Below are 26,007 nucleotides of genomic sequence, written 5' to 3'. Positions count from 1 at the left end.
TCTTACCAGTGGTTGGTAAGTTGATAGAGAAGATCCCGAGAGGCAGGATTTATGAGCTTTTGGAGAGACATCATCCGATTAGAGGATTGTGAGCATGGCTTTGCCAAGGTAAGTCTTGCCTTACAAGCCTAAATTAATTATTTGATGATGTAACAAAACACATTGATGAAGTTGGAGCAGTGGATGTAGTGTGTATAGATTTCAGTAAGGCATTTGATAAGGTTCCCCATGCAAGGCTCCTTCAGAAAGTAAGGAGGCATGGGATCCAAGGAGATCTTATTTTGTGGATCCAGAATTGGCTTGCCCACAGAAGGCAAAGGGTGGTTGTAGATGGTTCATATTCTGCATGGAGGTTGGTGACCAGTGGTGTTCCACAGGGATCTATTCTGGGACCCCTCCTCTTTGTGATTTTTATAAATGACCTGGATGAGGAAGTAGAAGGGTAGGTTAGTAAGTTTGCTGATGAGACAAAAGTTGGGAGTGTTGTTGATAGTCTGGAGGATTGTCAGAGGTTACAGTGGGACATAGGATGCAGAACTGAGCAGATGGAGTTCAACCCAGACAAGTGTGAAATGGTTCATTTCAACAGGTCAAATTTGAAGACAAAATATAACATTAACGTTAAGACTCTTGGCAGTGTGGCAAGATCTTGTGGTCCACGTTCAAAGGACACGCAGAGCTGTTTCAGGATTAAGTTCAAGAGCCATGAGGTAATGTTAAAGTGCTGTGGAGCACTGTGTTCAGTTCTGGTCACCTCACTACAGGAAGGATGTGGAAGCCATAGAAAGGATGCAGAAGAGATTTACAAGGATGTTGCCTGGGTTGGAGAGCATGCCTATGAGAATAGTTTGACTGAACTTTGCCTTTTCTCCTTGGAGTGACAGAGGATGAGAGGTGACCTGATAGAGGTGTATAAGTTTATGGAGGCATTGTTCATGTGGATAGTCAGAGGCTTTTTCCCAGGGGAGAAATGGCTAACACAAGGGGGCATAGTTTTAAGGTGCTTGGAAGCAGGTACGGGGGGATATCAGAAGCAAGTTTTTACACAGAGAGTGGTGGGTGTGTGGAATGCACTGCCAGCAACAGTGGTAGAGCTGGATACAATAGAGTCTTTTAAGAGACTCTTAGATTGGTACATGAAGCTTAGAAAAATAGAGGGCTATGCGTAGGGAAATTTGAGGCAGTGTCTAGAGTAGGTTATGTGGTTGGCTGAAGGGCCTGTAATGTGCTGTAGATTTCTATGTTCCAAGTGTCACTGATACTGGGAGGCTGGTGCCCTTGATGGAGCTGGCTGAATTTACAACTTCCGGCAGCTTTTCTGATGCTGTGCAGAGGCCCGTCGTACCGGACTGTGATGCAACCTGTTAGAATACTCTCCACAGTACATCCGTAGAGATTTGAGAGTGTCTTTGCTAACAACTCCTTATGAAATGGAGCTGCTTTCGACCTCTCTTTTGTGATTGCATCAACGTTAGGCCCAGGTTAGGTCTTCAGAGGGGTCAACACACAGGGACAGAGTGTTAGAGTGTTGAAGGATGGTTACGGGAATATACAACTAACCAGAAGATTGTGTTAAACAGATTTGTTCTGAACTGTGATGCCTTAAGTGGCAGGGATATGCCTTTAATATTGTGATAAATGCAGGAATATTATCTGTTGTTTTCCCCTATGTAGCTTCAATTGGACAGAATTAGAATGTCCCACACCTGCATGATTGACTTCTCTAGCAAAAAAACTATCAGTTGGAAATTAAACAGTGTGCAGGTTCTATTTCCTGAAGACTGGTTCTTATTTTGGTTAATAATTAACCAATGTTGTACCTTCAGAATGATCCCTACAAGCGGAATGGTTGATCTGAGATGGTGTATTCAACATGTGAATTCCCATTTCTATAACTTGTCTTCGACTGGGTTTCAGAAATGCCATGACTCAGTCAGCTGGGGAGCAGTAGATTGGCTCTACCAGTAACTGAGACCTTTCTATTTTAACCAGCATACTGGATGAAATGCAGATCAGGTTTCATGTTTGCTTTTCAGTTCCATTTTGTCCAATGTGTGCTTGTGAATCAATGTTAGTAAATTAATAATAATCTGTCCTCACCTCTGGATGTCATTTACATGTTTTGCATTTGCAGTACCTACTAGTGAATTAGACTATAGCTGTTTTTTACCTCATTGCACAGCCTTCACTTTTTTCCCTCATCCACACTACTTTGCATTCTCCCAGACTAGTTGCCCAAGATTTGATCTCAGATATAGCCAGAGACCAATGGGTGTGTTGTTGGTGTTTCAAGGTGCCAGCACTCCGGTTGTTTGGCTTTAGGCTGAGGACACCAAATGTTGTTAGTTGAGCAAAACACCAACCTCCTCTTATGTGCCCTGAAGCACCACAAAATTCTGCTTCCTGTCTCTCCTGTAATAGGACTTCAAACCACCACCCCGCCCCCTGCATCCACATCAGTACACGGAACAGAGTGAAGGAAACAAATTGGTGATGCACCATCAATAACTCTCCGAGACGTGAGGCGAGATATCGGCTTTTATTGACTGGAAGAAAGAACCAGCAGTAATTGACCACCATACTACATCCTGGAGACTGAGGGCAGGGCCCAGGCTCCAATCGCCTTTATACCGGGGACTGTGGGAGGAGCCACAGGAGCAGTCAGCAGGGGGCATGTCCAGACAGGTATATGTAGTTCACTACAATTGGCTTTGCATTTTTCTTCATATTCATTACCTCTTTGGAGTAAGGTTTCCAATGTAGCAGATGAGGGAATGAATTTATCAAGTGTGTTTCTAGGAGGTTTTCAAATTGTTGATTTATGAGTACTTCGTTTTTAAATTGGTACATCAAGTAAGTTTATTGATTCCTGACGAAGGGTCTCAGCCCGAAACGTCAACATTGCTTCTCCCTATAGATGCTGCCTGGCCTGCTGTGTTCCACCAGCATTTTGTGTGTGTTGCTTGAATTTCCAGCATCTGCAGATTTCCTCGTGTTTGAGTTTATTGTTGTCACCTAGAGTCACTACAGCACAGAAACGGGCACTCAGCTCATCTAGCCTGTGCCAATCTATTATTCTGTCTAGTCCCATTGACCTGTATCTGGACCATAGCTCTCAACACCCTCCCATCCACCTACTACTCCAAAGTCCTCAATGTTGAAATCAAACTCGTATCATCAGTTCCACCACCAGCTCGCTCCACACTCTCACCACCACCTATGTGAAGAAGCTTCTCCTCATGTTTGCTTTAAACATTTCACTTTTCACCCTTAACATGTGACATCTAGTTCTAGTTTCATTCAATCTCAGTCGAAAAAGCCTGCTTCATACACCCCATAATTCTGCATGCCTCTATCCAATATCCTCTCATTCTCCTATGCTGCAGGGAATAAAGTCTTATTCAGCTTTTCCCAATAACTCAGGTCCTCATGTCCCAGCAACATGTTTATAAATTTTCTCTGTACCCTTTCAACCTGATTTCCGTCTTTCTTACAGGTAGACGACCAGAGCTGCACACAGTGCTCCAGACTGGGCCTCCCCAATGCCTTATACAACTTCAACGTAACATCCCAATTCCTGTACTCAATACTTTGACTTATGAAGTCCAGAGAGCCAAAAGCTCTCTCTAGCTACCTGTGACCTATCTATCTGTGGCACCATTTTCAATGAATTGTGGACCTGTCTCCCACACTCCCCAGTGACCTCCCTGGTTTGTCCTTGCAAAGTTCAACACCTCACACTTGTCTCCATTAAATTCTGTTTGCCATTGTTCAGCTAATTTTTCCAGCTGAAAGTTTTGGTGGCCTTCCTCACTGTTCACTACCCACCCCCCAATCTTAGTGACATCTGCATAGTTACAGATCCAGTTTGCCAGGTATCATCCAGATCAGTGATATAGATGACAAGCAACACCGGACCCAGCACCGCTTACTGTGGGTCTAGTTCTGTTCCTGTATCTTATGGCCTTATGGCTTGACCAGTTTTTTGTGGTTTTTAACATTCCAAGCAATGTGGTAGTGTACAGTAAAAACCTTTATTTTGCACACCATCCATACAGATCATTTTATTACAATAGTGCATTGAGGTAGTACACGTGAAAGCAATAACTGTACAGAATAAAGTTTTAGATACAGAGAATGGGCAGTTGATGCACCATCAATAACTCTTGGAGACGTGATGCGTGATATAGGCTTTTATTGGCTGGAAGAAAGAACAAGCAGCAATTGACCACCACACTACATCCTGGAGACTGAGGCCGGGGCGGTGTCCCCAATCGCCTTTATACTGGGGTCTGTGGGAGGAGCCACAGGAGTAGTCAGCGGGGGGGAGGGGGGACGTGTCCAGACAGGCATACGTAGTTCACCACATTCCCCCCCCCCTTTGTTTTAAAAGAGAATCCCCATGGGATGAAGTTTCTTACAAGTATATTTACAGGTTAAATCTATCTACGTAGCACCGGCTGTGATTGCACAGATGCCGGTGGTGATTGCATAGGAGACGGAGGTTGTGCTGGTTCCGGCCTAACTGGAGGTGTCAGCCCACTAGGCGTCAGTGATCCCTCATGCGTGTGCGAGGCACCTGGTATATGCGCGTGCGAGACGCCCGGTATAGGAGTGTCGTGAGGAGTCTGTGTAGGGCTCGGTGTGCGCGGTGTCACCTCGGGTACAGGGTTCATAGTTATCGTGGAGTGTTCAGGGTAGTGGTCTGCTGCTCCTGCGGGCGCCAGGTCGCGGACGGAGACCGTGTCCTCCCACCTATCAGGTAAGACAACGTAGGCATACTGGGAGTTCGCATGTAGAAGGTGAACCCTCTCCACCAGCGGGGAGTATTTATTGCTCCTCACATGTTTCCAGAGCAGCACTAGCCCTGGAGATGTCAGCCAAGCCGGTAGAGTGGTCCCAGTGACAGACTTCCTGGGAAAAGAGAATAGGCGTTCGTGAGGGGTGTCATTGGTGGACGTACATAACAGAGAGCGGATATAGTGGAGTGCCTCGGGGAGGACCTCCTGCCATCGAGAGACCAGCAACCCTTTTGACTTAAGTGCGAAGGGTATGGCCTTCCACAAGGTGGCATTCTCCCTCTCCACCTGTCCATTCCCCCGGGGATTATAGCTCATGGTCCTACTAGTAGCAATACCCCTAGCCAGCAGGTACTGGCGCAGCTCGTCACTCATAAACGAGGACCCTCTATCACTGTGGATATAGCAGGGAAATCCAAACAGTGAAGATCTGGCGCAGGGCCTTTATGACGGACGTGGCAGTGGTGTCGGGGCAGGGGATGGCAAAGGGGAACCGCGAGTACTCGTCGATAATGTTGAGAAAGTAGACATTGCGGTCGGTGGAGGGAAGGGGACCCTTAAAGTCAACACTCAGTTGCTCAAAGGGGCGGGTGGCCTTGTTGTACCTGTTCAGGACGGTAGAAGTCCGGTTTGCACTCAGCGCAGACTTGGCAGTCCTTGGTCATTGTCCTGATTTCCTCAAGGGAGTAAGGCAGGTTCCGGGCTTTCACAAAATGGTAAAATCAGGTGACCCCCTGGTGGCAAAGATGTGCATGGAGGGCATATAGCTGGTTGAGCTGTGCGCTGGCACACGCTCCCCGGGATAGGGCATCAGGGGGCTCATTGAGCCTTCCAGGCCAGTACAGGATATCATAGTTGTAGGTGGAGAGTTCTATTCTCCACCACAAAATTTTATCATTTTTGATTTTGCCCCGCTGTTGGTTGCTGAACATGAACGCAACCGAGCGCTGGTCGGTCAGCAAGGTGAACCTTTTGCCGGCGAGATAGTGCCTCCAGTGCCTAATAGCTTCCACTATGGCCTGGGCTTCTTTCTCCACCGCGGAGTGCCGAATTTCAGGGCCTTGAAAGGTACGAGAAAAGAATGCTACTGGCCTGCCTGCCTGATTGAGGGTAGCAGCCAGGGCTGAAGTTGGAGGTGTCACTCTCTACTTGGAAGGGAATGGTCTCGTCCACCATATGCATCGTTGCTTTGGCAATGTCCCCTTTAATGCAGCTGAAGGCCGCGTGGGCCTTGGCAGAGAGGGGAAATGTGGTAGACCTGACCAGGGGACGGGCCTTGTCTGCGTAGTGAGGGACCCATTGGGCGTAATAGGAAAAGAAGCCCAGGCACCGTCTGAGGGCTTTGAGAGTGGTGGGAAGAGGGAGTTCTAACAGGGGGCGCATACGGTTGGGATCAGGGCCAATGACCCCGTTCTCCACGACATACCCAAGGATAGCGAGTCGGGTGGTTCCGAACTCACACTTGTCCCTGTTATAAGTAAGGTTCAGGGCTTTGGCCACTTGGAAAAATCGTTGGAGGTTGGTGTCGTGATCCGACCAGTCATGACCACAGATGGTGATGTTATCCAGATATGGGAACGTGGCCTTCAGTTGACACTGGTCCACCATCTGGTCCATTTCCCTCTGGAAGACAGAGACACCATTCATGGCACCGAAGGGGACTCACAGGAAGTGATAGAGCCTGCCGCCCGCCTCGAAGGCGGTTTAGGGGCAGTCCTCTAGGCAGATGGGGAGCTGGTGATAAGTGGATTTCAGATCTATTGTCGAGTACACCTTGTGCTGAGTTATCTGATTGACCATATCTGCGATGTGGGGTAGGGGGTACGCGTCAAGCTGCGTGAACCTATTGATGGTCTGGCTATAGTCCACGACCATCCTATTTTACTGCCTGGTCCGAACAACGACCACCTGGGCCCTCCAAGGACTTGTGCTTGGCTCAATGATCCCCTCCCTGAGCAGCCGCTGCACCTCCGACTTAATGAAGGCCCTGTCCCCCGCGCTGTACCTCCTGCTTTTAGCTGCCACAGGTTTACAGTCGGGAGTCAGGTTGGCGAACAGCGGTGGGGGAGGGATCTTGAGGGTGGAGAGGCTGCAAGTGGTGTCAGTAGCATGGCCGTTGGCATGGTGTTGGGTGGGATGTGTGGGTCGGTGTGAGTGTGTGGGCAGTAGCGGGGTATGTGATGAATTCCTACAGAACTGGGGATTTGTGACAGTGAGTGGTGGGAGGGGCCCATCATATGCCATAGTCACACTTTCAAGGTGGCTCTGGAAGTCCAGCCCCAATAGCACAGGCGCGCACAGTTGAGGCATGACCAGTAGCACAAAGTCCCGATATTCTGTGCCTTGAACCACCAATGTCGCTACACAACCCCCCCGGATGTCTGTGGAATGTGACCCAGAAGCCGTGGTGACCCTCTGGCTTACCGGACGTGTCACGAGTCCGCAGCGTTGCAGTGTGTCCAGCTGAATAAAACTCTCAATGCTGCCCATGTCAAACAGGCAGCTAGTCCTGTGCCCCTCCACCAGAATGTCCATCATTGACCTTGCAAGCTGATGTGGGGCGCTTTGGTCGAGGGTTACGGAGGCCAGAGTTGAACCGCCGTCTTGGTGCCCGGTAAGCACCAGTGGGTCGGGGGGCGGGGCGAGGTGGCGCTGACAAAGATGGCCGCCCCCATGTCTCGCACGAGGCGGGCAGGCAAGATGGCGGCCCCCATGCCTCACACGCAGCGCTGCCCAACCCCGCTCGTGGTTCAGACTTACAGACCTTGGCGAAATGGCCCTTCTTCCCGCACCTGGAGCAGGTCGCTTCTCAGGCCGGGCAGCATTTTCGGGGGTGCTTTTTGAGTTCGCAGAAGTAACACTGCGCGGACTTGCAACTGGCAGCAGCTGTGGTCGGTTTCGGGAAGTTCGTGGACTGGCGACTGGCAGCGGCGTTGTTGAATTTACTCGCGGTTGGCGGGGTCTGAGGTGTCCACGGGACCGGCTGGGGATCACGCGGCTGGACAGCGTCAGCGTTGTGCAGAGCAGCCTCCAGCATGTCAGCCGTCTCGATCGCCGAGCATAAGGTAAGATCGACATTTTCCAGCAGCCGCTGGCACACGTACATTGACCTGATCCCCGTAACGAAGGCGTCTCGTACTAGCAGCTCTGAATGTTGTTACGCCATCAGTTGTTTGCAGTCGCAAGTTCGCATGAGTGTCTGCAGGGCTCGGAGAAATTGCCCGCTCGACTCTCTGGGCCGCTGCCGCTGTGTCGCTAAGCGATGTCTTGCGTAGACAGTGTTCACCAGCTGCAGGTACTGTCTTTTGAGGGCATCCAGTGCCCCTTGGTAGGTTGGCAGGTCCCTGATAAGGGAGAATACTTTCGGACTTACTCTAGATAGTAATATTTTGTACATTGTGGCAGGCTCAGTCACTGGAATCTGTTCCAAGTATGATTGGAAGCATGCAAGCCAGAATTCAAAGGCAAGAGCTGCTTCTGCGTCTTGAGGATCAAGGTCTAATTTTTCCGGACGTAAAATGCTTTCCATGTTTTAAAACTTCCAGCCAATAAAATTGATGCACCATCAATAACTCTTGGAGACGTGAGGCAAGATATAGGCTTTTATTGGCTGGAAGAAAGAACAAGCAGCAATTGACCACCACACTGCATCCTGGAGACTGAGGCCGGGGCGGTGTCCCCAAGTGCCTCCATACCGGGGTCCGTGGGGGGAGCCACAGGAGCAGTCAGCAGGGGGGGCGTGTCCAGACAGGCATACGTAGTTCACCACAGCAGTGCAAGCTGACAAAATGTGCAAAGCCTTAATGAGGTCATTGTGAGATCAGGGTCAATCGTGGGATAGAAACTGTCCTCTAGTCTGTTGGTATGTGCTTTTAGGTATTTATCTTCTGACAAACCTATCAACCTCTTCTTTAAATATACCCAATGTCTTAGCCTCTACAGTCATCATGGCAATGAATTCCTCAGAATCACCACCCCCTAGCTAAAGAAAATCCTCCACATTTCTGTCATAAAGGATTGTACTTCTATTTTGAGGCCCTCTGGTCCTAGATACCCCCACTGTAGGAAATATCTCCAATCCACTCTACCTAAACCTTTCAGTATTCAAGAAGTTTCCATGAGATTCCAGCGCCCCGTCTAAACTTCTAAACTCCAATGAGTACAGTCACAGAGCCATCAAATGTACCTCATACATTGGCACTTTCATTTTCTCATAAACCTCCTCTGGACCTTCTCCAATGCCAGCACATCCATCTTTGGATGATACAGAGAATGTGCAGTGTAAACTGACAGAATGTGCAAAGCCTTAATGAGGTCATTGTGAAATCAGGGTCAATCGTGGGACAGAAACTGTCCTCTAGTCTATTGGTATGTGCTTTTAGGCATTTTTATCTTGTCTGGTGTGAGAGAGAAGAAAAGAGAAGGGCTCGTGGGGCAGGTAGGGTCTTTTGATTACTTTCCCCAAAGTTGCGGCCTAAAACTATTCCCAATGTTACAAATGTTGTGTGACCAGAGTATTATAAATCCTCAGCCTGACATCCTTGCTTTTATATTCCAGTCCTCTCAAAATGAGTGCTAACATTGCATTTGACATCCTTACTACCAACTCAGACTGCAATTTGATCCTTGAGGAATTCTGCACAGACCTCTCAAGTACCTTTGCTCATCTGACTTCTGAAACCCTTTGTTTCTGAGACCCTTCATCAGGTCCGCTATCTTATTGATTGGTGGAGCAGGCTCAAGGGATAGAATATTCTAATCCAGCCCTTTGTTTTATTTAAATGATTTTGAGATAGATTCGATCAGGGTGTGTGGTGTGGTCACACAGCTCTGATTGGCAGTAAAATCTGTGGGTATCATCATTGAAAGCAGCTCTATAAGACTCTAGTTAGGCCACACTTGGAGTACTGTGTCCAGTTGTGGTTGCCTCACTATAGGAAGGATGTGGAAGCGTTGGAAAGGGTACAGAGGAGATTTACCAGGACGCTGCCTGGTTTAGAGAGTATGCATTATGATCAGAGATTAAGGGAGCTAGGGCTTTACTCTGGAGAGAAGGAGGATGAGAGGAGACATGATAGAGGTATACAAGATATTAAGAGGAATAGACAGAGTGGACAGCCAGCAGCTCTTCCCCAGGACACCACTGCTCAATACAAGAGGACATGGCTTTAAGGTAAGGAGTGGGAAGTTCAAGGGGGATTTTAGAGGAAGGTTTTTCACTCAGAGAGTGGTTGGTGCGTGGAATGCACTGCCTGAGTCAGTTACACTAGTGAAGTTTAAGAGACTACTAGACAGGTATATGGAGGAATTTAAGGTGGGGGGTTATATGGGAGGCAGGGTTTAAGGGATGGCACAACATTGTGGGCCAAAGAGCCTGTACTGTGCTGTATTGTTGGATGTTCTATGAAAGTTCCCAAAATCAAGCAAATATTCCTTTTTGGAAGCACTTGCAGCGGAACAGAATAGGTAAACTGAAGACTCTCACATTGGTGAGAGCTAGGTGCATAGGAAAGGGGTAGAATCAGCCTTGAAATAGTTAAAATAGAATGGCAGTATTTGAAAGAAACCTGTACCTGAATCATGACGTTTAAAGTCAATGTTGTGACTGCGGTTTGTGTAATGTATTTGGAAGATGTTCTTTCTAATATAACCACTATTACTCAACATTCAGATTATATCCATGAGCATAAGATTATGACCTATGAGTAAAGAGATTTTGTATCACAAGATATGCTATCAAGGTCCATTGATAGTATTTTTAAATCATTTTTCATTACAGGTTCACATTTTTTTTGTGTTTGGCTTTAAATGTATAATTTTTAATTCAACATGTGAAATAACTGAGTTCTTCCAGGTCTCAATAAGCAGAGTTTGTTTTGCCTGGCATAGAAACTCTCTGTAGAGCAGTAAAGTACTTTTAAAGTCTTAATATTTGTGGTGTGGCTGTTGATGTGCTGGAAACTGGTAGCAATACACACAATGCTGGAGGAACTCAGCAGGTCAGGCAGCATCTATGCAAATGGATAAACAGTCGAAATTTTGGGTCAAAACCAACTCTGGCTGTTACCACTTCTCATTTGCCTATTATCTCCCCCGGTGTCCCTTCTCCTATGGTCCATGTTCCTCTCCTATCAGATTCCTCTTTCTACAGCCCTTTACCCTTCCCAGCCACCTGACTTCCTCTTTCACCTTCTAGCTAGCCCTCCTTCCCCTCCCTCCCCCTATTTTATTCTGGCATCTTTCCTCCTTCCTTTCCAGTGCTGAAGAATGCTCTTGGCTCAAAGCATTAATTGTTAATTCATTTCCTTAGATGCAGCCTAACCTCATGAGTTCCTTCAGCATTTAGTGCTCTAGATTTCCAGCATCTGCAGACTTACAAAGTTTAGCGATACATTGTAGACAACTTATTTGAGATTGCTTCTAGCATTATATAAAACCATATAACAATTACAGCATGGAAGCAGGCCATCTCGGCCCTTCTAGTCCGTGCCGAACGTTTACTCTCACCTAGTCCCACTGACCCGCACTCAGCCCGTAACCCTGCATTCCTTTCCTGTCCATATACCTATCCAATTTTACTTTAAATGACAATACCAAACCTGCCTCTACCACTTCTACTGGAAGCTCGTTCCACACAGCTACCACTCCCTGTGTAAAGAAATTCCCCCTCGTGTTACCCTTAATCTTTTGCCCCCAACTCTCAACTCATGTCCTCTTGTTTGAATCTCCCCTACTCTCAATGGAAAAAGTCTATCCACGTCAACTCTATCTATCTCCCTCATTATTTTAAATACCTCTATCAAGTCCCCCCTCAACCTCCTATGCTCCAAAGAATAAAGACCTAATTTATTCAACCTTTCTCTGTAACATAGGTGCTGAAACCCAGGTAACATTCTAGTAAACCTTCTCTGTACTCTCTCTATTTTGTTGACATCTTTCCTATAATTCGGTGACCAGAACTGTACACAATACTCCAAATTCGGCCTTACCAATGCCTTGTACAATTTTAACATTACATCCCAACTCCTATACTCAATGCTCTGATTTATAAAGGCCAACATACCAAAAGCTTTCTGCACCACCCTATGCACATGATTTTCCACCTTCAGGGAACTCTGCACCATTATTCCCAGATCACTCTGTTCTACTGCATTCTTCAATGCCCTACCATTTACCATGTATGTCCTATTTGGATTATTCCTACCAAAATGTAGAATCTCACACTTATCAGCATTAAACTCCATCTGCCATTGTTCAGCCCACTCTTCTAACTGGCCTAAATCTCCCTGCAAGCTTTGAAAACCTACTTCATTATCCACAACGCCACCTACCTTAGTATCATCTGCATAGCTATTAATCCAATTTACCACCCCATGATCCAGATCATTAATGTATATGACAAACAACACTGGATCCAGTACAGATCCCTGAGGCACACCACTGGTCACCAGCCTCCAACCTGACAAACTGTTATCCACCACTACTCTCTGGCATCTCCCTTCCAGCCACTGTTGAATCTATTTTACTACTTCAATATTAATACCTAACGATTGAACCTTCCTAACTAACCTTCCGTGTGGAACCTTGTCAAAGGCCTTACTTAAGTCCATAAAGACAACATCCACTGCTTTACCCTCATCAACTTTCCTCGTAACCTCTTCAAAAAATTCAATAAGATTTGTCAAACATGACTTTCCACGCACAAATCCATGTTGACTGTTCCTAATCAGACCCTGTCTATCCTGATAATTATATATACCATCTCTATGTTGCTTGCTCTGCACCTGTTGTTTACTGTCTCTAATCTGAAAACAGTAATTTCAAAGCTGCGAGTTTTTGAGCCCCACACGCCAGCAGCAATCCTGTCAGCTTTCTTCTGTTTGTTGAACCAGCTGTAATTGGGTTTATCGCTCGTCTCATGGGGGAGGGGTAATAAATTTGTCAAAGTGGGTTGATGTTGACGGCACTCTACATCCTACATTTGGGCATATTCTGTCCAGCACATCATTAGATACATAATCCAAATAATCTACTCTTCCCTTCTGGAAAGGAAAATGTTTAGTATCACCATTTATCCTCATTCTTTGCAGTTTTTAATGTGTATATTTCTGATCATAATAAATATTTAATTTGCTTTAACTTTGGGCAAACAAAGCACTATTTGTTGGAGGGAGCCTGACGTTGCTGTCTGAAAAATGTTTTATTGATGCAATTGGTTAACACTTGAGCTAAATTTCCTGTTTGATTCATTATTCAGCGTCTTTTCTGCAGTTCTTTGACGATCTAAACCACATCTATCCAGCTGAACTGTTCTGAAATTTGAAGCCGGGCTTATATTTGTCCTTTCAATCTGCAGGGCAACCTTTTTGATTTTCTGCGGCTGACAGGCTGGCGTGGATCCAAAGTGCTTTATTTTGGTGACCATCTGTACAGTGACCTTGCAGTAAGTAGAGTAAAATCCACATAGCAGTATTCAAGTTGATAGCAGCTTCATTAATCATTGCCCAAAAACAGAACTGAGTGAATAGCAAATATACTAATAAAAATGTGCATACGGTGGTGCTAGAAAATCTGTGAAACCTGTAGAATTTTCCCTATTTCTGCATAAATATGACGTAAAATGTGATCAGATCTTCATGCAAGTCCTAAAACTAGATACCGAGAACCCAATTAAATAAATGACACAGAAAACATTATACTTGTTCATTTATTTCAATATAATTATGGAGAAGGATAGGACTGGACCCAGGGTTGAGATTTTTGATTGGAGAAAGGCTAACTTTGAGGAGATGCGAAAGGATTTAGAAAGAGTGGATGAGGACAATTTGTTTTATGGAGAGGATGTAATAGAGAAATGGCAGTCATTTAAAGGTGAAATTTTGAGGGTACAGAATCTTTATGTTCCTGTTAGTTTGAAAGGAAAGGTTAAAAGTTTGAGAGAGCTATGGTTTTCAAGGGATATTGGAAACTTGGTTAGGAAAAAGAGAGATGTCTACAATAAATATAGGCAGCATGGAGTAAATGAGGTGCTCGGGGAATATAAAGAATGTAAGGAGAATCTTAAGAATGAAATTAGAAAAGCTAAAAGAAGATACGAGGTTGCTTTGGCAAGTAAGGTGAAAATAAATCCAAAGGGTTTCTACAGTTATATTAATAGCAAAAGGATAGTGAGGGGTAAAATTGGTCCCTTAGAGAATCGGAGTGGACAGCTATGTGTGGAGCCGAAAGAGATGGGGGAGATTTTGAACAATTTCTTTTCTTCGGTATTCACTAAGGAGAAGGATATTGAATTGTGTAAGGTAAAGGAAACAAATAGGTAAGTTATGGAAACTATGACGATTAAAGAGGAGGAAATACTGGCGCTTTTAAGGAATATAAAAGTGGATAAATCTTCGGATCCTCTCAGTATATTCCCTAGGACCTTAAGGGAGGTTAGTGTAGAAATAACAGGGGCTCTGACAGAAATATTTCAAATGTCATTAGAACCAGGGATGGTGCCGGAGGATTGGCATATTGCTCATGTGGTTCCATTGTTTAAAAAGGGTTCTAAGAGTAAACCTAGCAATTATAGGCCTGTCAGTTTGACATCAGTGGTGGGTAAATTAATGGAAAGTATTCTTAGAGATGGTATATATAATTATCTGGATAGACAGGGTCTGATTAGGAACAGTCAACATGGATTTTGCGTGGAAGGTCATGTTTGACGAATCTTATTAAATTTTTTGAAGAGGTTACGAGAAAAGCTGATGAGGGTAAAGCAGTGGATGTTGTCTATATGGACTCCAGTAAGGCCTTTGACAAGGTTCCACACGGAAGGTTAGTTAGGAAGGTTCAATCGTTAGGTATTAATATTGAAGTAGTAAAATGGATTCAACAGTGGCTGGATGGGAGATGCCAGAGAGTCGTGGTGGATAACTATTTGTCAGGTTGGAGGCCGGTGACTAGTGGTGTGCCTCAGGGATCTGTACTGGGTCCAGTGTTATTTGTCATATACATTAATGATGTGGATAATGGGGTGGTAAATTGGATTAATAGCTATGCAGATGATACTAAGGTAGATGGTATTGTGGATAATGAAGTAGGTTTTCAAAGCTTGCAGGGAGATTTAGGCCAGTTAGAAGAATGGGCTTAATGATGGCAGATGGAGCTTAATGCTGATAAGTGTGAGGTGCTACATTTTGGTAGGAATAATCCAAATAGGACGTACATGGTAAATGGTAGGGCATTGAAGAATGCAGTAGAACAGAGTGATCTAGGAATAATGGTGCAGAGTTCCCTGAAGGTGGAATCTCATGTGGATGGGGTGGTGAAGAAAGCTTTTGGTATGTTGGCCTTTATAAATCAGAGCATTGAGTATAGGAGTTGGGATGTAATGTTAAAATTGTACAAGACATTGGTAAGGCCGAATTTGGAGTATTGTGTACAGTTCTGGTCACTGAATTATAGGAAAGATGTCAATAAAATAGAGAGAGTACAGAGAAGATTTACTAGAATGTTACCTGGGTTTCGGCACCTAAGTTACAGGGAAAGATTGAACAAGTTAGGTCTTTATTCTTTGGAGCATAGAAGGTTGAGGGGGGACTTGATAGAGGTATTTAAAATTATGAGGGGGCTAGATAGAGTTGACGTGGATAGACTTTTTCCATTGAGAGTAGGGGAGATTCAAACAAGAGGACATGAGTTGAGAGTTGGGGGCAAAAGATTAAGGGTAACACGAGGGGGAATTTCTTTACACAGGGAGTGGTAGCTGTGTGGAATGAGCTTCCAGTAGAAGTGGTAGAGGCAGGTTTGGTATTGTCATTTAAAGTAAAATTGGATAGGTATATGGACAGGAATGGAATGGAGGGTTATGGGCTGAGTGCGGGTCAGTGGGACTAGGTGAGAGTAAGCGTTCGGCATGGACTAGAGGGGCAGAGATGGCCTGTTTCTGTGCTGTAATTGTTATATGGTTATTTATTGAGAAAATATTTATTATTATATTTATTTGTTCAAAAAAAAGTATGGGGAATTACCCCCCCCCCCCCCCCGTATACAATAACTTCAACTTCAAACAAACATTTCCAGTAACTGTTAATCAATCCTACAAGCTGGCTTAGGAGGAATTTTAGGCCATTCCTCCTTACAAAACTGCTTCAACTCTGGGGTGCTGGTGGGCTTATGAACTGCTTGCTTCAGGTCCTTCCACAACACTTCTATACGATTAAGGTCAGAACTTTGATTGGGCCATTCCAAAACTCAAATTTCCTTTTTAAATCATTCTGTTGTTGATTTACTCTTGTCTTTCAGATCATTGTCTTGTTGCATCATCCAACTTCTGTTTAGCTTCAGGTGACGGACAGCAAAGCAGCCCCAAATCAAGATTCACAGTGGGATGTGGTTTTGGTGCTGGTGTGCAGTGCCCTTTTGCCTCCAAACATAGCAATGTGCATTTCTGCCAAGAAGTTCAACTTTTGTCTCATCTGTCCACAGAACATTGTCATAGAAGCATTGTGGAACATCCAGGTGGTCTTTTACAAACTTGATGTGCAGCAATTTTTATTTATTTGGAGAATAGTGTTTTCCTCTGTGGTGTCCTCCCATGAGCACCATCTTTGTTGAGTGTTTTTCTAATAGTGGACAGATGAACGGAGTCTTTAGCGAGTTCTAGAGATTTCTGCAGGTCTTTTTGGTTCTTTTTCACCACCGCCAGCATTGCATGTTGTGCTCAGATGTGATCTTTGCAGAATGCCTAAGCTTGTGGAGAACAACAGCACTGAGTTTCCTCCATTTGTAGGCAGTTACTCTGACTGTGGGTCTTTAGAGATGCTTTTGAAGCCTTTTCCAGCTTCAGGCATCTCTCCAATTCTTCCAAGGTCCTCTGAAAGTTGTTTTGATTGAGGCATGGTACACATAAATACACCTTTCTTGAGAAGAGCAGGCTCTGTCAGTAACCTAACAGTATGTCTGTTCTTTTAATAGGGCAGGGAAGCTCTACAATCCACACCTCTAAGCTCACCTCATTGACTGGAACACCTGACTCCAAATGACTTTTGTAGAAGGGATTATCTCAGAGGTTCTCTCACTTTTTCCAACCAATGGATATGTAGTATTGGATCATTTTTCTTAATATCAAGAAGTTTTTGTGTTATTTATTTATTTAGTTGGGTTCTCTTTATCTAGTTTTAGGATGCATGAAAATCGGATCACATTTCAGGACAGATTTATGCAGAAAGAGTGTTTACAAACTTTCTTGCACCACTATATATAATCGCAACATAGACAAAATGCTGGAAGAACTCTTGGGTCTTGGCCTGAAATGTCGGCTGTGCACTCTTTTCCATACCTGCTGCCTTTCCTGCTGAGTTCCTTCAGCATTTTGTACGTGTTGCTTTGCTTTTCCAGCATCTGTAAATTTTCTTGCATTTGTGCATCTATAATCGCATGTGTGCACGTGGGCATTTACTCTGTGCTTTTATCTTCCTGTGGAATGATGGCACTGCTATCAATGAGATGAGTTTTTAAAAATCTGCTAGTGTGTTAGCTGTGACCTGAATCTCTGGAACTCAAAGTTGTTGGTTTTAGTCACACTGTCAGAGACTTTAAGATGCTTCAACATTTGAGACGTTGCATGGTGATTCTTTTGTGTTGATTAAATACTTTGTAGGAAAGTATCTGAATATTTATTAAGTAGTATCACGTAGCTAGAAGACTATTTGGTTCTTATCCTGTTTCTGGGGTCTTTCTGTACTTAAGGTGCTGCATGTCCTACATTGCAACTGTCTGGATTTCCAAAGTATTGCTTTTCACAGTGCTGTTAGAACATCCTGGAGGCTTGAACAATTTTATATATGTGTACTTCCTCTATTGTGCCATACCTTCTGGAAAGTGTAGTATGAAATAATATTTTTAAGGATGAATTATTAAATATTATTGAAAATACTTCTTGCAAAGACAAGAATCCTTGAATACAAATGAGAAAATCTGCAGATACTGGAAATCCAAGCAACAGATGCACAATGCTGGAGGAACTCAGCAGGCCAGGCAGGTCATTCATGTAGGTGTAGAATTGTAGAATATTGAGAAATGTTATTGTGCCTGGATTTATGTCAATTATGTTATCCATTAATTATGTTAATAGATTTCAAAGGTAGCGTTTGAAATAAAAGAAGTTACAACAATGAGCAGGTTTTAAAAGAGAACTAACAGGAAAGATACCAAAAAGAAGCACAAGTGTACTGGAATGATTGTATTTAAAGTGATCTGTTATGACTGCGAGGTATAAATAATTAACCCTCGTAGCCATCAATGACTGTGAATAAAGCAAAACTGACAGCTAAGCTGCTGGAATCTATTCTCAGTGGACTGGCGTTAATGTAAATCATGATGATGCAGACATTCACTGTGTGAGTGGTCTCACTATTCCTCCTGCCAGCTGCTTTTAGCCCTCTCATTTGTATAAACTGGGTTGAGTTTAATTCCAAAAGGCAATCTCTTACTGTATTTGGTGACATTTTGATGGTGTTTGTCAATCATGAACCATGATTCCAAATTCTAAGGGGGTAAGGGGTTGAAACTGGAATTCCAGGTATATTGTCATACACATTGGCTCATTGATCTGGGATTGAAACTTCCTGTTGGTTCAGGTGAAAGTCAATGGTCAGCTGACAAGGACCGACCTCTATTCCTCATCCTACTGATGCAGTAAAATCCAATTCTCATCCCTTTTTAAAGTTTATGATCATAGTTGATCTAAGCTGGCATGTGAATGTACTTTGAACCATATTTTTGATTGTGATCACTAGGACCTAATGCTCCGTCATGGCTGGAGGACGGGAGCAATTGTACCTGAACTAGAGACAGAAATCAGTATCATTAACACAGAACAGTTCACACATGGGCTGACTTGGCTACAGGCCCTAACAGGCCTTCTGGAGAGACTGCAGGTAATGTCACATTATGTACTCCGATGAACTTCTTCCTTTTTTAAAAAAGTATTTTTGTTCATGTTTCCTTTTCCTATTTTCTGATAACATAGTAGAAGGCCATTGGGCCTCTTCAGTTTATGCCAACTGCTGGAGCAACACTGTCAATATCAGTTACCTGCATGCAACTTAATCTCGTCCATCAGCTCCTTCCTGATTCTCCCACCAACAGTCTATTCAGGGAACTTTATGGTGGCTAATTAACCTATCAACCAATGTGTCTTTGGGGTGTGGGAAGAAACCAGAAAGCCTGATGGGAACTAATCTGAAAACACCTTCTGTTACTGGAGTTGGGGCCACAACAACACTAGCTGCAGTACTGTTATAGGTTAGTAACAGGAATGTTATAGGGTAGTAACAGTACTGTTATAGGTTAGTAACAGGAATGTTATAGGGTAGTAACATGAATGTAAGGAAGGACAAGCCCATGCAGACAGAACAGAGTTAAATTGCACCATAGAGGCAAAATTCATAAGGGTGAAGAACGCAGGACTGAAGGTGTTGTATTTAAATGCGCGCAGCATTCGGAATAAGGTGGATGAACTCATGACACCATTAGAGATTGTTCGGTATGACATTGGGCATCAGTGCGTTGTGGCTGAAAGGCCATAGTTGTGAGCTTAACATCAAACGATATACTTTGTATGGAAAGCACAGGCAAGAAAGCATAGGTGGTGGTGTGGCTCCATAGGTAAGAGTTGGAATTACATTTTTAGAAAGAGAATGTTGTACCTTTGTGGGTAGAATTAAGAAATTGCCAGGTTAAAGAAAGTATTATGGGAATCATATATAGGTATCCAAATAGTAACCAAGATGTGGGGTTGAGATTGCAAAGGGAGCTGGAAAAGACATGTAATAAGGCTAATGACACAATTGTAATGGGGGACTTCAGTATGCAAGGGGATTGGTAAAATCAGGTTGATGTCAGATTGCAAGAGAGGAAATTTATTGAATGCAAGTGAGATGGCTTTTTAGAGCAGCTTATGCTTGAGCCTACTCTGGGAAAGGATATATATATTGGAATGGAATAAAGGGAATTACAGAGGCATGAGAGAGGAGCTTGCACAGGTGGATTGGAGGAGGATACTGGTAGGGATGATGGCAGAGCAAAGATGGCTGAAGTTTCTGGGAATTGTAAACAAGGCACAGGATAGACATGGCCTAGATAGAAGTTGTTCTTGAATGGCAGGGCTAGACAACTGTGGCTGACAAAGGGAGTTAAGGACTGCATAAAAGCCAATGAAAGGGCATATAAGGTAGCAAAAGTGAGTGGGAAATTGGATGATTGGGAAACTTAAAATCCAACAAAAGGCAACTACAAAAGCTATAAGAAGGGAAAAGATGACATATGAGGGCAAACTAGATGATAATATTGGAAGCTTTTTTCACTTACATAAGGAGTAAAAGGGAGGTGAGATTTGATATTGGACCACTGGAAAATGAGGTAGTAAAGAAATGGCAGATGAACATAATGGGTACATTGTATCTGTATTGTATCTGTGTTAAAGTCACTAGCAGTGTGCTAGAGGTCCATGAGTATCAGGGAGCAGGAGTGAGTGCCATTGCTACTACAAAAGAAAACATGCAAGGCAAACCCAAAGGTGTTAAGGTGGATAAGACACCTGATGTACAAACATTTGTACAATGGAGAGCATTCTGACTGACTGCAACACCATCTGGGTGTGGGGAGCTGGCGAGGAAATGACTGCAGAAGATCGAAATGATTTGTAGAAACTGGTAAAGTTATTGAGCTCCATCATGGGTACCAGCCTCTGTAGTATCCAAGACATCTTCAAGTAGCAGTACAATTGGGAGGTGGTGTCCATCAGTAAGGACCCTACCACTCAGGACATGCCCTCTTCATACTGTTACCATCAGGAAAGGGGTTCAGAAGCCTGAAGGGGCACATTCAGTGATTCAGGAACAGCTTCATCCCCTCTGTCATCCGATTTGTAAGCGGACATGGAACCTCTGAACACTAGCTCACAACAGTTTTATTTCTGTTAGTTTGCACTACTTATTTTAAATTAACTATTTAATAGACATGTGTATATATACCTAATATAACTCTGTTTTTCCCTATATTTATTTATCATGTATTTCATTGTACTGCTGCCATGAAGGTAACAAATTTCACTACATATACTAGTAATAAATAGAGCACTTTAGCCAGGAGAGCAGCTCTGCAATATTCCATGGAGAGCAAAGGGCTTGACAAGGCACAGACGAAGTCAGTCAGCTAACGAGGACACCAACTGTGACGCTTGTTGGTACCACTGGACCTGGATTTCTGAGTGGGACTGTTCCAGTGCAGTGACTTTTCCATTTTTATACCACCAGTTTCGAATGTGATGTATAATAAGACGCTCAGAATTTACCATATCCAGAAGAACTTAAACTGCCATCAGACGCAATGATTGTGAGGTGGAAGTGGTGGGTTCGGGTTTGATCTCAACACTTAGGAGAAGTTTGGATAGGCGCTTGAAGAGCTATGGTCCGGGGGTGGGTCGAAGGGACTGGGCAGAATAATAGTCCGGCATGGACTAGGTAGACTGAAGGACCTGTTTCTGTCCATTAGTGTTCTAATGTTCTTATTGGAATTCTCATTGCTGCTCAAATTACTTCATTGGATGACTATAAGCTATCCCTACATTTGTAAATTTCTGCTATCAGTGAGTTATTTTAAATCACTATTCTGAGTGAGTATTGCCATGGTAATGGAATAATGCTGTTTAATTGGTTTATCAGCTGAAATGCTAATTTACCAATTGATAACTGTCTGCGGGGCTCTGTCTCACAATGCACTGTCTACAGGTTTACCAGGATGCGGAGTCAAAGCAAGTGCTTGATGAATGGATAAAGGAGAGACAAGAATTAATGTAAAGTATATTTTTAGTTTGCTGTGGTACTGAAATTATAAGCTTTGTCTTGAATCTGTTCTGAAAGCTCCAATCTTGTGTTTTTTCAACAAACTGTGGATAAACTGTCACAGGATTACATGGCTATTAACATCATGGTGCCAGTGGGTTCCAAGGAAAAATATTTGCTCTAAGGATTTATATTAGACAAAGGCATGAAAGTGGGTGGATTGTGTGAGAAATTGGTCGCCATGATGTCACTGAGTCATGGATTCACGAGGTTTACCTGTTATTCTTTGTTCAGTGCAACCTGGATTCCAAAAACGAGGCATGTGTATGTTTCCAGCATCATTTGTGCAGTAGTATTCTCGCACAGTATGAAAACAGACATTTGCATGGCCTGGTTTCTTTTTACATCCTTATTCATGCCATGCTCCCTGGTCCCCACCAACGGGGTTCTTAGTCTTGTAGGTTGGCAGTGGAGGGAAGTGGCAGCTGGGGGCTGTGGGATTCTGTTCCCCGTGTTTGCAACAGGATCCTTTCGAAGCAGAAGCCTGTCACCCTGAAGGGTAATTGAATTGGACAGAACTGTTAGTCTCAGGTAGTTGTACGCAAGCAGTCAGATCCCTTTTGTCTGTATTTTTCTGCTGCCAGCCTCCTTTTCTCCCTCACCCAATAATCCCATTTTGCAATTCCAGCAGATGATCCACCACTACTTTATTATTTCCTATCAGTTGCTGTATGTACAGTCACTTCTGTGCCTAGCATCGCTTCATGGACATGCAATCAATCTATGTATATCGATCCAATTATCTGTCACAGCATTTATTGTGTATTTTTATTATTGTTTGTGTGGTTTGTTTTATCAAATCCAGAGTAACAATTATTTCATTCTCCTTTACACAGGAAGTGGCATTGAATCTTGATTCAGCCCAGCCTGCCACAATTGGCAGAGAAGTGACTTGCTTCCAAACTGCTGTTTTCTGGGCTAATGTGCCAGCTGCTGGATTGTAAAAGCAATCAGCTTTCTCTTGCATGTTTTCCTCTTTGTTCAGTGCAGGAGGATTGTCATCTAGCCTCTGAACTCTGAGGCACAGAGCCTCAGTAATACATTCTGAGCCTTGCATTCCAGTGCTGACTAAATGAGCAAATCCTAAAAGCAGGTTGTGTCCAATCTTTCTTTAATGATGAGGAATTTTCACACTACAGCTGAGTCAGTGCCACAGTGAGAACCTAACTATGTTTGCTTGTGATAAGATAGATGTATTGTTTACTAGCATGGACAACCTGTTCATTGAATTTTGCAGTACTTTTTCCTAAATGATGAATTTTATAGTTAAGCCAGTTTATTTCACAAAAAATTAAAATATCCTAAACAATTAATGCACAAAACAGACATACAGTGAGTATGTAAAACAAAAGTATTGCTTTGTTATGGCTGCTCTGAGACTGTTGACAGATTGTAGCTTTAAATCATAATCATGTATCATACTTACTGGATAATAATTCTAGAATCATTAGTCTGTATGAGTTAAAAAATGCAAAGAGGTAACAAATGGCTGATGCTGGTCTCTTTTATTTTACCCTGAATCTTAGGTCTCTGACAAAGAACTTATTCAACCCCCAGTTTGGGAGCATTTTCAGGACTCACCACAACCCCACCTATTTTTCTCGAAGGTTGTGCAGATTCTCCGACATCTACATGTCCTCTATCAGCTGCCTCCTGAACTATGACACTACCTACACCTTCTATCCCCGAAGGACTCCTTTACAACACGAGGCACCCCTCTGGATGGACCAACTCTGCACTGGCTGCATGAAAACTCCTTTCCTAGAAGAGATGGTACACATAAGATAAATTCAACCACGTCTCACCTGTAGTTTCATTTCAAATGGAGACGTTGCTATCCCCTACACCGCAAGAGGTTATGTAACAGGTGGGAATTTTCTTCGAAGAGGCATGATTGGACATGTAAATGGGAAATGAATACAATAGGAGTATTAGATGTTTGTGATTGGAATGATCAAGATGCAATGGTAGTGACCTGTGTTATTGTCCCTTGCTAGACCAAACCTTTTACCACCACGATGTGCTCCAGTTGATGCTATTGTTGACTGCAGTGTCCTCCTGATAATTGTGTTGGCTTTGTAGATTTGAGTTAGGTGAGAACAATGCAAGGTCTAAACAGATTACGTATTGGTCTACAGTGCCAGCTATTTAATGGATTCCAGGTTTATCAGATAATGTCATGCATGGTGATTTTGTCCAGACATTGTGACTGCCTGATAGACATCCAGACATTTCTCTGAGCTTTGCAAACCTGGAAGATATTGTTATATTGGGCTCTGAATTTTCAAATAATTCTTAGGCACCTGAGGGTTAACATAAGATCGCTTGTCAAAGAGAATAGCTAAATGTACTTAGTGTTGCCATGGTACCACCTGTAGATATTAATATTGTGTTTTAAAGAAATTGGTTGGTAAAGGGAAGAATAATTTTACATGAGTTTCATTTGGTGCATTTATAGTGTGTTTTCTATTCTAGGGCACTAAGGGAAACTTAAAGGCTCATTAGGAGTGCTTAGGGAATTGATATTTTTAACTTTGCTTTAGTTATTTACAAGATTACTGTACAAGGATGCTGGCTACTGATTTCCAGTAATCCTGAGCATAGAGTAATTGAAACAATTTTAAATTAGTCATAAATTTAATTCAAAATTAGGCTTGTTACGACTGTAACATCTAAAGTTGTTCATCATCTTCCTGACAACAGCAATGCAGATGTTGCCATAATGTCCTGACCAGAGATTGTGCAGGATTCTGTGAATCCAGTATCACAGATGGCCAAGGTTCTATGTTGAGGATGTACGGTTATACAAATATATCTTCCTTAGTTTGAAAGTAATTGGGCTAACTCTAAAATCATCAGTCATAAGAGTTTTGAATGTTCTTGAAACTACACTACACAGAGGCTAGATAATACACAAATTGATGTAAGGTAGTCACACTGGTTTACACAGGTATTTAGCCTAGAGTAGAAACTCGGGTTCTTCAAGGTTGTTTAAGTAGAAATTAAAGACTACTATTTTATGGTTTAGTGCTAATATTTTAATATAGTTGTAATATGTCACTGAGCTTATTAAATTACTGTACTATTATGTTGCACAAAGCAATTAACTCTCAACTTGAATTTCTCTCAACTCCTGACCCACCCCACCAGGTCACAATTATGTCTTCTGCAGATTACAGAAGATCTGATTGGCTGATCAGACTGGACAATAAACCAATCCTTGCTAGGCTTCTCCTATAGATGACATCATGGTAGTTCTCCACCAGTGGCGTGCAGCCTAACTCTGCATTGCCGTGCTCAAGTTTTGCTCCAGCGAATGAGGTCTGGCGGGGGCGGGGGGGTGTTGGGGGGAGATAGTTGGATGTCTGTAAGCTTTACTTATTGTGTAGACTAACTAGAAATCTCAGGGCAGTGGGTGTCCTTCTCCAAGCTATTTTACAACATTTTTACACAAATCTGGGAGCCCATTTTTGTAAATTGGCAATCAGTGGACAGCATGTTGCCAGTAGGTAAGGACCCAGATGTTGGAGGGCTTTTTCCGTGCTGCACGAGAAGGCAAGATCATCAGATCTTGTCTTCCAGTGGAACACATCCAAAATTTCCAGTGTCTGTGTTGGAGTTCACTGTCAGGAGTTCCACTATTTCAACATGAGTTGGCAGCAATATGATCTTCTTGCTCATGAAACCAAGAATGCTGTCGTGTGTGGATCAGATTGGCACTGTGCCAATATGACAGGGTAGGCAAAGTCATGCATGGCAGCACAAAGGTAAGAGATAAATGCTGTTATTTTTTCTAACATACAAATGTTTTGCTGTGATGCTTTAGGCTTTGTGTAGGGGTCACTGATTAAAGGAATTTAGCATGGAAGTAGTCAGTATCGGAAGGTAACGTCTTTATTCCTTGAAAATCATTCATTGGGAAGCATGAATGCTATGTTGGCCTTTATTGCAATAGTTGAGATAGAACACAGAACAGTATGCTGTGATGTTTTGCAAACCCACTCCACGACCTATCCCTTCCCTCCTACACAGCCCACAACCCTCACTTCCAATGTTCAAATGCCTTTGTATTTCAGAACTGGAATGTTGTTAATGGCCTCATCTCCCTACCTAAAGAAGTTTATATTTACAATAGTGGGAGTGCCAGATTCAGTTATGGGATGGTAACTTGTTGTATAACGTGAGATTAAACAATGTTTATACTCATGGACCTAGGGGTTGATGTCTTTGGATTGGAGTGTGAAAGATTCTGATGGTGTCAGACACAGTAGACGCACATCCCAGACCAGTCTCAAAGTAAGAAGTCAACTATTTGCAGG

General features: G+C 43.4%; 1 protein-coding gene across 1 annotated transcript in view; it reads left to right on the top strand.

Moving 5' to 3' along the window:
* Positions 1-24,994, top strand: part of LOC132378167 (5'-nucleotidase domain-containing protein 2-like) — a 90,592-nt gene extending 65,598 nt beyond the window's left edge. The window contains exons 11-14 of the mRNA XM_059944903.1: positions 13,156-13,242; positions 18,581-18,721; positions 21,575-21,639; positions 23,215-24,994. Coding sequence (XP_059800886.1) covers positions 13,156-13,242; positions 18,581-18,721; positions 21,575-21,639; positions 23,215-23,476 — 555 coding nt within the window. The 3' untranslated portion in view covers positions 23,477-24,994. The remainder of the gene's footprint in view (positions 1-13,155; positions 13,243-18,580; positions 18,722-21,574; positions 21,640-23,214) is intronic.
* The last annotated feature ends 1,013 nt before the right edge of the window (positions 24,995-26,007 follow it).

The sequence above is a fragment of the Hypanus sabinus genome, chromosome 19 (genome assembly GCF_030144855.1).
Source record: "Hypanus sabinus isolate sHypSab1 chromosome 19, sHypSab1.hap1, whole genome shotgun sequence".
NCBI classification, from domain to species: domain Eukaryota; kingdom Metazoa; phylum Chordata; class Chondrichthyes; order Myliobatiformes; family Dasyatidae; genus Hypanus; species Hypanus sabinus.
This window is presented reverse-complemented; position numbering and strand designations above follow the sequence as displayed.